General features: G+C 38.9%; 1 protein-coding gene across 2 annotated transcripts in view; it reads right to left on the reverse strand.

Annotated features, from left to right (window-relative positions):
- Positions 1–1,737: 1,737 nt before the first annotated feature.
- Positions 1,738–14,229, reverse strand: part of igsf21a (immunoglobin superfamily, member 21a) — a 290,961-nt gene continuing 278,469 nt past the window's right edge. Inside the window, exons 9-10 of one of the 2 annotated variants that reach the window (XM_084739312.1) lie at positions 11,948–11,986; positions 1,738–3,485 (exon numbers count right to left, since the gene is read on the reverse strand). In XM_084739312.1, coding sequence (XP_084595438.1) covers positions 3,409–3,485; positions 11,948–11,986 — 116 coding nt within the window. In that variant the 3' untranslated portion in view covers positions 1,738–3,408. The remainder of the gene's footprint in view (positions 3,486–11,947; positions 11,987–14,229) is intronic. The other variant, XM_084739319.1, reaches the window with a different exon arrangement.

Raw genomic sequence — 14,229 nt, forward strand, 5'->3', positions numbered from 1 at the left:
TGAGTAATCAAGGCTGCAGAGACGCTGTGAAAATTAAATTATTTAATGTCTAATGTCTAATGTGGTGGGAACGATAATATAATATTATTTATTCAATATATTAAGGAAGAATAATACAAAAGTCTCAAATATGAAGCTGTGTTGGCTGAGGATCCCAAATGGGAAAAGAAAACTAAGTCTGTCTGAGAAATTAGAGACTGGAAAAACATGGAACTTTGAAAGGGAAATGCGTAAGAACCCTGTAAACAGCACTGACTTAAAATAAGCAAACAGAAGTGCACATAAAAACTTACTTTTGTTTTCACATCAGTGTCCCAATAATTAAGGACAAACACCAACAAAAAAAACATTTAAATGCATTCATGGCTGAAAATAAGAAAAACTTCTGTCTGGGTAGCTTTCAACTATTTTTTATGAAGTGCATGTATTGTACATACAAGTAAGTTTACACACACACACGCAAACTTCAGATGTACTTCTTCTGTTGCCATGACGATTGCGTAAAGACAATTTGCACATTCTCTAATGCATTCAGAAATGACGATGGACCTGTTTTTCTCTCTTGAATGTGAAGTGAGTGAAAAAAGCACTGAAGTGCCTCTTGAATCAAAATTAAAATGATAGCTGAGTTATAATGCTATACAGTGGGTGGACAAGGATTCATGCCCTGTGCTTCCCTCACTAGAAAAAAAAAATTAATTCAAAGCGCATACGGCTGTCTGTTAATAATGTTTGTGCTATGCAGCTCTCATCTCCAGGATCCTGGAATATGGATTGTACTTTGGCAAGGTGAGCCGATATCCCAAACGGATAGGTCCATCCTTTCTATTCAGCTAAGCTTTAAAAATGTCTCCCCTTACCTCACATCTGGTTTAAACCCTAATCCCTTAATACATGTTGTGTCCTTAGAATAGCTTAAATTGCAATTCTTGTGAAGTCCAAAAAATGTAGGATTACTCCGCATTAAGGTACTCTTCAACGGCAAGAGAATACAAACTGCAAATGGTTAACAGCAATGTCAGAATCTCCTTCAACTCAAATTTGGGTCAGTGCAATCAGAAATATCTGAAAAGACAGTCTTTTTGGGAGCTTTTGAACAGTGTAAATAAAATGACTCTCTTTCTGGTTGCACTTTATTTTACAGTACACCAATAAGACATAAGAAGCTGTACTTTGTATCAAATTAGACAAAAACTAAAAATTATATATATATATATATATAAATAAGTGGAATTTGAGTATTTTGTCCCCATTGACTTGAAGACTTGAGACGTGCAACATTTTTGATTTTTTTGGGGCATGCAAACCAGATTTTAGGTTTAGCACTCCACCGTGAATCCCGTTGTTGAAGCGCAACCACCTTTTCCAAATACCCTAAAAATGAGACGTTCTTTATTTGGCAGTATTAGACCCTGTATGAGACTTAATTGGAGGGTAATTAGGGGCTTATTGCAACAGAACTGTACTGTAAAGTAAAGTGTATTATTTACCACCGTTAGACTTTCTTAGAGAGTAATTTGGGACACGTTATAACAGAACTGTACTGACACTAAAGTGAAATTGAATATCTGTTACTTTTACACCAATGCTTACCTCTATACGCCTACAGTGTTAGAAAAAAGTCATGTGCATTCGACAATAGAACAAAGTTCCTCTACCTTTATAACTGTGAGTCTGAATTGTGAAGTGTGATTTCACTTTAGTTTACAGCACAGTTCTGTTGTAATGTGTCCCTAATTACACTCTAGTAAAGTTAAATGAGGGTCAAACAGTGGAAAACAATACACTTTAGTTTACAGTACAGTTCTACAGTAATGAGTACCTAATTATCCTCTGATAAAATCTAATAAATGTCTAACAGCGGGGAACAATATGCTTTAGTTTGCAGTACAGTTCCGATACAAAAAACGGCTTGTTTCATCTTATTACTGTACTGTAACATAAAGAGCGACCCTGTGGACGTGGGCGTACACAGACTGTCTGTCAGATCTCCTTTGTATTGTGAAATAATCACAAAATTAGATCGTAATAATTCAGGCAATAATCTAGACATACATGAGTGTGCTATATTACTTGTACCCAGCATCAGAGAAGAAGCACATATACTCCTGAACATGGGAAACACAGTGTTACAAGTAAAGTCAAGGCTTGTAAGTTTTATCATCTCTCCATTTTTAATACAGGTGAAATGAAACAAATGCAACAACCCTGTTTTACACACGCTGCCTCAGGTGAGCACCTGCCTGGAATGGCGGCTAAAATGATCCTACTAGTACTGTAAATGTCTGGGTAAGAGTTACGTATTGTACACAATGTAGGTCACTTAAGATAGTATGTCACAAGTAAATAACTTGATTACAGGCCAGTGACAATGAGTTGCAGTGCTGTCAATTGCAACACACCAAAAGGAGAAAGAATCTTCAAACGTCACATGCACCACAACCCCAAAACAGCAGACATATGTTAGATCATTTTTTTTAAACTCTGTCCTTGGAGACCTGCCATATAGATATAAAAAGCCCAAATGAGAAACAGAAAGGCTGTTAATGTGTCTGTCCTTTCAGCCAAGAATTATCTCTGAAAACAGTGTTGGATGAAGTACAAACAAAGGTGGAGAAAGTGAAAACTCCAACTATCTCAGCAACCATTCCCTCACCGTAACCCATATAACCTCTTTAATTATTTTCAATATTTACACTGATGTACACAAAATACACTCAAAAAGGAGATTTTTTTTTCTAGTTTCTCAATGCATTTAAATCCTCCGGTACATTCCGAGCCATCAGAAAAAAAGGAAATACGTGTTTATTAATAAAAAAAGAATGTTCTCTTGGAGCATCTGTGTTTGTTCCCCCGTGGTTTATCAGCTTGTTGCTAATCAGGTGCATCCCAGGGCATGTAACAGACGGGTGTGGTTGGTATGGTGGCACAGCCTAAGCCAAGTTCCACTTTTCACATTTTTCAGTCAACACCAATGACATTGTGACTCATCAAAATAAAATCCAAATGCTTTTTTCTTTTTCCGTTTCAAATCAACTGATTTTATTGATCAACAGGCAGACGTGGGACAAGAAACAAAAAAAAAAAAAAAAAGAAGGTGTAACTGGGCAGGGCTATATAGGAGGTGGTTATTGTCACGTTCATCATCACGTTGTTCTTTTGATATCATTATCTTGGTTATTATTTTGTTACAAAAACAGTGGCGCGCCATCCTGCGGTGGTACTGTTTCCTGATCAACTGACGCATGGAGGGCCTCTTGATGACTGGAGAAGGCTGGCGGGATTTTGTGGAAAGTGTGTGTGTGTGGATGTCGTGTAAGAAGAAGGGCAAGTATGTGTGTGTGCGGCGCGCGCGTGTGTGTGTGTGTGCATTATGTGTGTGAGTGAGAGTGTCTTGGATGAAGGGTTTCACGTCAGTTCCACTGTCACTGTGAGGACAAGTGCCATCCACGTCAGTCCGAGCATGTCCATGCGGGAGGCTCCATCTACAAACGCCAAAGAGACAATCGATCAGACATGAAACACATTTTCTTCAGACGTCTGCTCATCAGTCAGCAACCAAGAAATCCAAATTAATATGACTCAGAATAATTCACACAGTTTTTACACCAAAAATAGCAAACATTTAGATGATTGACTCCTTTCCCATTGCCAAGTTTTCTTTTTTGGTCTTTTTTTTGGTCTCCCGATGAACCTGACAAACGCCATAAAAGATGGTTAGTAAGAAAGCAGCATGTAGGCCAGTGGCAATACAGTGGTTACCGTCTTAAAGTAAAATATTTTACTTCAGTCTTTCTTTCAAACTAAACATTGATCAGGCACTGCTTGAACAGAGGAATTTGTGGCAGAGATGACGAAGAGTTGCAGAAGTTACCGACACAGGTGATAAGCCTTTATAGTATCCGTATTATCCCTTTACCACTGAAGACAAAAATGTTAGTGTTTTTTTTTTTATCCAGTGTAAAAGGGACTATACAGGAAAATTTTCCTCTACTTGGACAAAGAAAGATGCAGTGCATTTGTTCACTCTGGAATAAACTGCTCAGTAGTTTGGTAAAGCTAGTGCATGGTCAATTATGTTATACAAGGAAAAAAATATGTTTTGAAACATGATTTAATTCTATTTTTTGATAACATTATAATGAGTATAATATTGTTTTTTATAATCATTTTATCTGAGGCCATTGCTGTATGGTCCACAAAAAAAATCTATCAAACTTTCAATGTGACACATCTCAATTTGAAGTTTTTTCAAGGATTCCACAACCTTCACTACGCAGATGCTTTTTTTTTACAAGGTGACCTACAATACTCTGAGTGCATTTAAAGGACCAGTGCGTGGGATTTAGTCACATCTGATGGTGAGCTTGCAGACTGCGAACACCTCGCCTCACCCTCCCCTCTTGGAAGTTAGATAGGATGTGTAAGGCCGCATCTAGTGCCAGTGTTTAGCCAGGTCTGTTCTGAATTACCGTAGAAACACGACGGTTCAATATGGCGGACTTTGTGGAAGAGGACCCACACCCTCTGTAGATGTAAACAGCTCATTCTAATGTAACAAAAACAACAATTCTTATTTTCAGGTGATTATACACTAATGGAAACATACAGATCATATTTCTGCCATATTATTATTAGTTTTATTTAAATACTTTATCTGAGATTATTGCTATATTGGTCTACTTAAAGAACAAACCAACAAACAAGTTTAATTTAAGTCACATTTGTTTCTTGAACTGGATGTGTGGCAGTCATGCTAATGATAATGAACCAGTACAACCTTTCTTTGTTCCAGTATATTCATTATTGAAAACTGCTCTTGTTCTTTGAAGTGCAAAATAATGATATACAACCCAAGCTGATTTATTTATATAGTCCAATATCACAAATTGCCCTGGGGCTCTATGATCTGCACTGCACATGACACTCTTTATTATTAGATCCTCGAGTTAAATCAGGAAAAACTCCCCATTAAAAGGTTTTTTTTTGAAAAACAAAAGAAACCTTGGGAAGATCAACATCTATGGTAGAATTATAGTGTGGTATTAAGTATTAAGATGACCAAAAATATAAATATATTGTCAACATTTATAAAGATTAGGGATCATGGAGGATGTCAGTGTTTATATAAAGGACACCACTAAACCAGTGCTGAAATATATCCTCACATGGCCTTTGCTGCAGTCCCACAGAGACAAACACACACTTTCTTTTCCCAATATTTGAAGAGTCCTCACATAAAAGAGAGCCAGGAGGAGTGGAGCCCTAACTTTATTTTTTTTTGTTATATTTTGGACTTTGTTTTAAGGCCCACAGCGGGGATTCTAGATTATAGAGGAGAGCTCAGCAGAGACACTTTACTGAGAGGACTGTGGAAGCTGAGCTGCTGTGGGAGGAAAGTTGTGTGACTGACTGTGGGTGTGGCTTTGGTGACATAACCAACAGTTTGTTCTACGATCATAATGTGAGCGTGACCAGTGACCACATCGGGGTGTGGCTGGACTCATTAGCTTCATTATTTGATCTGGTAGCGGTTAAATTTTTCACGTAACTCAGGTGGTGGTAAAAGTCAGATGGTAAAATATTATCTGGGAAATATTGATTTCATTACTGTCAGGCTTGGGGAGTAATGGGTCACATGGATAATGTACTCTGGATATAACAAAGGTAACTGTTTCCATTACAGTTACAGATTTAAAAAAAAGATGTAATCAGACTACAGATACATCCTGTAAAAACAGGGATTATAAACAAGATTACAGTTTTAAAATAAAGAATGATATGCTGCCATGCACAGTGCACACGCAGGTGCCACTTCATTATCATGGCCTCTCGTGAAAAAACATGCTTCACTTGGTGGAATCAATCAATCAGTCAATAAATTCTGAATAATAAAGAAAGGAACGGCTAATAAACCTAGGAACAAACATAAAACACTTTGAGCTGCAGTGATTAATCAATTATTAATGGACTATTAAATTAATCTGTCACTGTCATTTTTTAATTAAAAAAAAAAAATCTAAGTTTTCTGGTTCCAGCTTCTCAAATATGAATATTTTCTGGTTTCTTTACTGCTCTCTGACAGTAAACTGAATATTTTCAAGTTGTGGACAAAACAGGACACTTAATAAAGATGTCATCTTGGTTTTTGGCAAACACCACTTTTCACTTTTTTTTTTCACATTTGCTGGACCAAATAACTAATTGATTAACAGAGAAAATGGTCGACAGATGAATTGATAATGAAAATTATCATTAAAAGAAAGACTTGGAGCACACAGATGTACCTAAGTGACAAGGCTGTGACAGGATTAATTAATCATTTAATTGTTTTGAGTCATTATATATATATATATAGACATATATAAAAAGTCAAAATTCTTTTATTTGAGCTTCTTAAATGTAAAAATATGAATATTTTCTGGACCAAACAACTAATCGATTAATAGAGAAAGCAGTTGTAGCCATAAAAACACTATATTAGACGAAACAATTTCAGCATTTTTTTATAGTCAGGTAAAACAAAAGTAACAGAAAGTAAACAAGTTACTTGGATTATGTTACTGACTTAACAGGTAATTATTAACTGTATCGGAATATATTTTTAAAGTAACCCTCGCAAATCTGATTATTGTGAGTTCGATCAAAAACAGCTGCAGCTTAAGTTTATCATGATTGTTTAAATTAAACCGTCAACCTTTCATTGCGGCTCCTGAATGAATTTAAATCACCACAGAACTGTGTAATCTGACGTTTTGTATACAGCCTATTCCGCTCCGTTTATGCGAGTCACACAACATTAGACAATAAAAACTGGATCTTCTCAATAAGTATCTCATTCTGTAATGAGCTCATCCAACCATAAGATCATCATCTGAGGTCCCCTTCCAGTCTACAATCATAGATGCAAGTCGCCCAGCCATCTGTTTGCCTTCACTTTTTGGCTCAGACCTCAGTGAATTTCTGCCAACCTGAATTTGAACTGGGACTGATTTCTGTGGCAACGTGCTTTCTTTAATAAAGGATGACTCTACCTCAGTTGTGCTGGACCTAAAATGCCAGCTGAAACATAAAACCTCTTTTTTATTTACATATGACTACACGGCTGCTTTGAACCCAGAGAACGTTTAAGTCAAGTTCGGTGCCTTTACAAACTGCCATTGAAAATCCAATTCTTATTCTTAATATAGGATTTTAATTATTATTAGATTAGATAATTATTAGCAATAATGTCATAGCCATCCAAGTTAGACCTCCAGCTGTGAGACTGTGAAATGATGGTTTATGCTTCTGTTCAAGTCACAAGTCTGTATGATGTCAACCTTTTTTACTCACAGCATCAAGGAGAAGTACTGCACTACCCACAATCCCTAGTCTAACAGCTACATCTCTCATTGGTGGAGCTCACTGTTTCCATGGAAATGTTTACCGCACCTGTGGGCAGGTAGTTCCACTAGCAGGCTGGCTAGTTAGGTAGCTCAACTATAAAGTTAAACCTAAGAAGGAGTGGTGGCTTATGGGATGAGTAGTTCCTTCACTTTTAAACTATGTACTCAGTTTTGCGTCTGCCTTTTTTTTTTTTTTTTTTTATCTGTTTTCCAAACTTTTTCTTTGCTCAGAATCAAATGTTTTAAGGTGACAGCTCGTCTTGTAGCTGGTTGGCTTAGTTTCAGGCTTAAAACTCTTTATACAAGGATTTTCTGAAATGTCAGTGGAGTGAATGAATGGGAAATTCAGTTCTGGAAGCAGAGCTGTTGAAAAAGTCACTGTTGAGTTTTATTTTTGACTGTGGCTTTGACACATTTGTTTATAGTACCAGTCTGGTTCCAGTCTCTGATCTGACCTCTGTTCTAAAAGAGGAATTTTGCATGGTACTGTGGGAACTGACAGATGTATCCTGTCTGCTAAAAAAAAATAGAGCCTGAACGTTACTTGATCACTACTTGGTTTTCTAAAAAGAATACTTTATTTTATGGTTATTTTTGAGTCAGTGAATTCTGGCATGGTGTTGTGGGTGACCCTAACCTGGGCCTGCCCACCTGCACCACTGTCACTAAATGACTGCAAGAACATACATTTGCTTAAAGGAGAAATATGCAATATATTTACTGTACTCAGTCATAAAATGACCATGACGGGGCGCCCCTGTTGCTCAGTTGGTAGAGCGTGTGCCCCATGTACTCAGGCTATCAGTCCTCTGCAGTGGCCGCCAGTTCAACTCCCACCTGCGGCCCATTTTCTGCATGTCATCCCCTCACTCTCTACCCCGTTTCCTGCCATATCTTCAGCTGTCCCTATCAAATAAAGGCAAATAAGCCCAAAAAACAATCTTAATAAATAAATAAATGAAATGACCATCAGAGATTAAGGACTTAACATGTTGTTCAGTTGAAATGCTGGCCTCTCCAACAACAACAATCCAGACAGAAACTTCCATTACAATTTTCGAAAAAAAAAAAAAAAAAAAGTACTATCATGTGAGAAGTCTGAACTAGTCACAACAGGCAATTTTAATTTGACTTGGTCTGGTGTTAATTCCAAATGTTAGGGAAGAAAAACTGCACGGAGTCAAAATGTACAACTTTGTGAATTAAGGATTTATTTCGTCCAAACCAGAGCTGGCATTGTCGGAACAGTGGAAAGAGTAACTAAGATGGTTTTGTTAGAATGAAGCTACAGTGAGTAAAGGCCACAGCAAAAATTAAACATGATGGATATGAGACTTTGTTTCATGATTTGAGCAATATACTCGCATGTGCCACTTGTAATTAATAACAACTGTTGTAAATAATAAGCAGTCTTGCTATTGAAAATCTTTTAGAGAATTTAATTAATTATTTAAAAAGTGTCATAATCAGCTAGACATGTTCCATTTCTGTTCTAGCAAGACTACCAGTAGGAAACTGCCAAAACAGTATTAACTTATGTAATTAAAAGGACCTGCCAAAATTATTTTGGACCATCCAAAATTGCAATCCCGGTGCCGTGTGTGGAATGCAAAGTCCATCAGCTGAGACTTTGTTAGTTGTAATAATGAATTTTGCTTTATGATTGCACAACCATGTCTCAGCCACCATGATCCATTGCCCACAATAAGGTGACAACCCCAAACTTATGACACTTCCAGCAGCCTGGGCTGACAGGCACAGTGCTGTGCGGCAGAGAACATGTCACATTTTTGTCCTCAATTTCACTCATCTCTTAAATTCTGCTCATTGCCATACAGTGCCACCTGACAAGTTGTCTGGGAGACTGCAATCCTGACAAAGATGAATGAATATAAGCCCTCATGGGAAGCATAGTTTTCTTGTCTGCTGTGGCCCTGACTGACTGACAAGGGTGGTCCTCTCCGCTCGCACCAGGCGAGGAGTTGGGTATTCAGCCATTAAGCGATCGGGCACGTGTGCGGTGACCTCTTGGGGCCATGTTGTACACCAATTTGACTTGCATGCGAGGCATGTCTGCGCGTCCATGCTGACCTGATTCTGTCCTTGCTGTGACACACCTGCTCCTGCGCTTACCATAGAATTTGCATATTCAGATTTGCATCCCTAAGATACGAATTGCAGAACTGGGTATGGGAGGGGAAGAGAGAGGGGGAAAAACAAAGAGCACGAGGAAGAGAGACGGAGAAATTGAGTGTGGGAGAGGACGAGAGGCAAATAATGAGATGTTTTTTAAAACAGGACACAGGAAAAGGGAGAAAAAGAGCGAAGGCCGTGTCAGACTACAAGACTGTTCAAATATCATGTGACTGGGGCAGTTTAAAGGCAGCTCTGCTTGCCATCTGCTTGGGAATCTGTTCCCACTGTACCCTGGGACAAACATGGGTGTCACACACATGAACGCAGGATTATACACTATGAAATTACAGTATACTACCACAAATACATTTTCCACTTCATCAGCAGCAGCTCATTGTAAAAGGGGGAAAAAAACAACTGCCGGGTGTTCTGTTGATTCTTGTTTCATAGTACAGAGGTTACAATTTACATTTAGTGCACATTACCCTATTTTACAGGATAACATTGAAGATTATTTCACTAATCACTAAATACTGCATACTTACATACATGCTGCTGCATTATACTTTTAAGGCTTTAAGAAAGTTAAGCCAGGAATCTTGGATTACAATATACAGATCACAGTGGATCTACAGGTGCATTTGAACGATTTCCGTATTTATATAGTACTTGTTTGCTTTATGATTCAGATGAGTTACCTTTCCACTGCTGTATAGCAATGCTGGCATCATCTAGGACTGTGACAGTATGGATTTTGTCTAACCGCAGTGAAAAAGCAACATATTCCCTTGAGACGGTGGTTAACTATGGCTTCATGAACTGCGGCGTCTTTTCTTAGAGACACGGTTAAACAAATGCAGAACGATAAACCCAACACTGGATATGTTCTGCGATTATTGATTAGTTTTTCCACGTTGAAAACAGTTGTTGTTGTTGTTAGCATGTGGTTATTGATCCACTGGCAATCCCATGATGCCTTGGGTTGAGTCTTTTGACCAATCAGTGGTTGTGTTCCTGACTAGCCATGTGTGTGCAGCACAGACTTACAGGTGTATTAATAGATCCATGCGCTGATCTCAAGTGCATTGCCAATGAGCAGTGATGACGGTAATGCACTCATCCTTGTGGTAAAATATCACATGACAGTGATATTCTGGTAATGTGGTTTTTGTCACAGCTCTAGCATCACAACACAACACCAACTAACGTGGAAACAAAGTTAATAAGACAGTTAAGTCATCCCTTTCTTTACAAAACATTTACAAATCTAAAGTTTTGGCCTTTGCAACAGGGTTCCACTAATATTTGCTTTAAAAAAGAGGCCTGATCACATTATTTTGTACTGAATATTTTGCACACTGTTCAATATATAAGAAGCTGCATTCTGGTCTGGAATTAATAACTGCTCTACATTTTTTTTTTACACAAGACAAAGTTTGACACTCCTGATATAAACTAATCTACATCTGTTAAAGAGTCTCCTTGTATGATTCATTGAGGTTTTCTTACTCTTGTATCTAAACTCTGATTGCTATTTCTATAGGGTCACACTCTGATTTCAGTCTTTGTGAGTTGGACGACTTCTTACTTAAGAAGCCCATCTGACTCGGGCTGTTCAGCCAGAATTGGATCTTTTTTTACACTTCAGCATAATCTGCACTGACCATAAAGCCTGAGTTCCTGCAAATCTGCATCAGAATCGTGAGCTAGGCTGAAGAGGAAAAGTAGAAAATATAAATATGATGGAAGACGGAGAGACGGAATAAAATAAGGTGGTGAAAAAGGGAAAAGAGCGAGCAGAAATGGAAGGAAGAGAGCCTGGCGTTGGGAGACAGAAAGTGAGTATGAAAAGTCAGAGAGGAGGAGAGGAGTGACAGACAGAGAGATTGAAGCAGAAAGAGAAAGGGAGTGGCAGAAAAAAGGGAGAGATGGAAAGGTTGTTGTCACAGCCCTGCGGCTTCTCCTGACAATTCCTCATCTTTACATATGATAATCTCAGAAGCCGCAAATGAGCCACCACCGCACATATGAAACACCAATAATCTCACACTCAACCAAAAGTGACAGGCTCGGTTAGTCATTGGAAGAGGCTTGTTGCTTGCTGCTACTGAACATCAGGCAAAGATTAATCCTGACTGAATCACTCTCCCGCAGTCTATGTGGGGGAAAAGCATTCAGGACAGAATGAGAAACATCCACCTGTCAATACTTCGAATGCTGGAACCGCAGTCTCCCAAAGAATTTGCTCCTCTGATCAGTGCCAGTATTCTGCCCACATTCTTTACGACTGAACAGACAGCAGTGTCACATTTTGTTCTCAAATTACAAAAATATGATGATCAAGCGATACAGCAGGAATCATGAGCTGCATTATAATGAAAACGCACTCAAAGATAGTAATTTTCTGTGGCGGAAATACTTACTGTTCTGATTCTGTGTATTTTTCATCATGCTTGGATTTTCTGTGGGAAACAAAGAAAAAAGATCAACCGTGAGATGATCAAGAATTGTAGCTGTTGCTGAGAGACACACACAGACTGAGAGTGACACACTGAATAAAGCAGGGAGTTAAAGGGATAGTTCAGATTATTTATGTACTTATCAGTGTATTATCTACAGTGGATGGCAGTTGGCAAAGCTTGGAGAAGCTGAGAGGAGTATTAGCATGAAGGCTCAGCAATGAACTGACAAAAAGATATTTTAGCTACTTAAAATATACCACCTAAAACAATCAATATCAGTTGAAGTGTGAGCTATATTTAGAAAATGTTTGCTATGTTACCTTGCCATCATACAGCCTTTTCTGAAAGGAAACCGCTGTTATATAAGCAAATATTGTTCTTTCCAAATCAACCAAACCCAATAGGCATCAGTAATTTTACCTTGAAAAACATGGCTTCTGTGATCTGTATGCTTATTTGTGTTATTGTGTGAGTTTGGAGTTTTAGAAGGATAGTTCAGATTCCCTTAAGTCACACAATAACCCAAATAAACTAACAGATCACGGCAGCGGTAGATCAATAACTCCAGTGTTCTGTTAGACTGCAGAACACTGGAGTTAGTTTGACTTCTAGAGTTTGGTTGGTGTCGACAAGGTCAGCAACAAAAGGTGTTTTAGACACCAAAACAAAAAAAAAAAATCACTTTCAGTTTAAGAGCAAGCTATATTTAGAATATTTTCACCACTTTACCTTGCTGCCAGACAGCCTTTTCTGATGGGAAGATGCAGTTATATAACCCAAACACTGCTCTCTCTGAACCAACCAAACTCATAGGCGAAATCAGGCATTTTACTGAGTAGAACATGTGAGCTGCTAATTTACCATCGATAGATCACATTCACTGCAGTCACACAATAACACAAACAATCAAGGTAGCGATAGAGAAGCAACTCCTCTGTTCTGTAAGGTAAAATTACTGATTTTACCCACTGGAGAAAGTAATATTTGTCGATGTGTCAGATAAGGCTGTCAGGTGGCTGAAATACCTTTTGTTGCTGACCACGTCCACAGCAGTTCATCGCCTAGCTTCCGCGCTGGTACTCTTCTGTGTTTCTCCAAAATGTGGGCGTGCCAAATGCCATCTACTGCAGGTAATATGTTAACTATCGTAGCTCATACAACCCCACATTTAATACTCCGAACTATCCCTTTAATAAGAGGAAAAAGAGCATGACAAGGAGAAATAGAGAAAGAAAAAAATAGTCATCTCTGACAGAGGTTGTGGCTTTCTAATGAAGCTGAACTCCAAAGTTCCTGAAGCACATGCTAAATGGCACATCCCCGGTGAGAAAGACCGGGCCTGTTAATGGAACTGGGAACACAGAGCAGTGCACCAGAACAACCAGGACACTTTTAGCAGCAGCCATGAGACCAGACAGCTACAGCTGTGACTAGACAGTCTGGGAAAAGGGTTTGGAGAAATTGACTCCACCTTTAATAAGTAGTGCAAAGGTCTACCCTGCACAATACAGTCTGACAATGTGTTTTCAAAGTTCTCGGAGGGATAAAGTAATTGCAAAGGAAGAAGCAGGAGGCCTTGCAGAGTATTAGCAACACTCCTGAATTCCACTTTGTGAGCTATTTTCTGACTTCACATATGAGCAGGTGGGGGCTACACATACAGCACGGTGTGAAACTTTCCTGGTCTCTCTGCAACCACATTAACATAGCAGCTCCTCTGAGAGGCTCAGGGAAATTAGTGTGTGCACTCTGCATATGCACACTCGTGTTTGCCTGCCCCTGCAAATTTGCATAAGCATACACATATCTGTGTGTTTCTGCATGTGAGTGCAGTTTTGGAGCCTGCCCATGTGTGTGTGTATGCGTGTCGCTGCCCAGCTCTTCAGTGCTGACTCACTTCACAGTAATCTCAGAGGGTATTATCACTGAGGGTGGCTAAAGATGTACATCATCAAGACGTGAGCACTGCTCGTCGTCAGTGGAGAGTCTCTATACCAAGCCGTCATTATACTCTATTATTCCTGATGATGTATATTGAACACTTTGCCAAGCGAGCAGAGCCCCCAAATAGTTCTCTCTCTCTCTCTCTCTCTCAACCCCCGGCAGCGAGAGAAGTGTCTCATCTCAAGGCCACGGGGGACGGTGCCAAGGTCACTTAATCACCATTTACTTCCCCTAAGCGTGAGTGGAAGCAATCTACAAGGAGCAGGCAGACAGATGGGCCATACTAGGCACGTAGCCGA

The sequence above is a fragment of the Lutjanus erythropterus genome, chromosome 2, assembly GCF_056507025.1.
Source record: "Lutjanus erythropterus isolate fLutEry1 chromosome 2, fLutEry1.hap2, whole genome shotgun sequence".
Classification (NCBI taxonomy): domain Eukaryota; kingdom Metazoa; phylum Chordata; class Actinopteri; order Lutjaniformes; family Lutjanidae; genus Lutjanus; species Lutjanus erythropterus.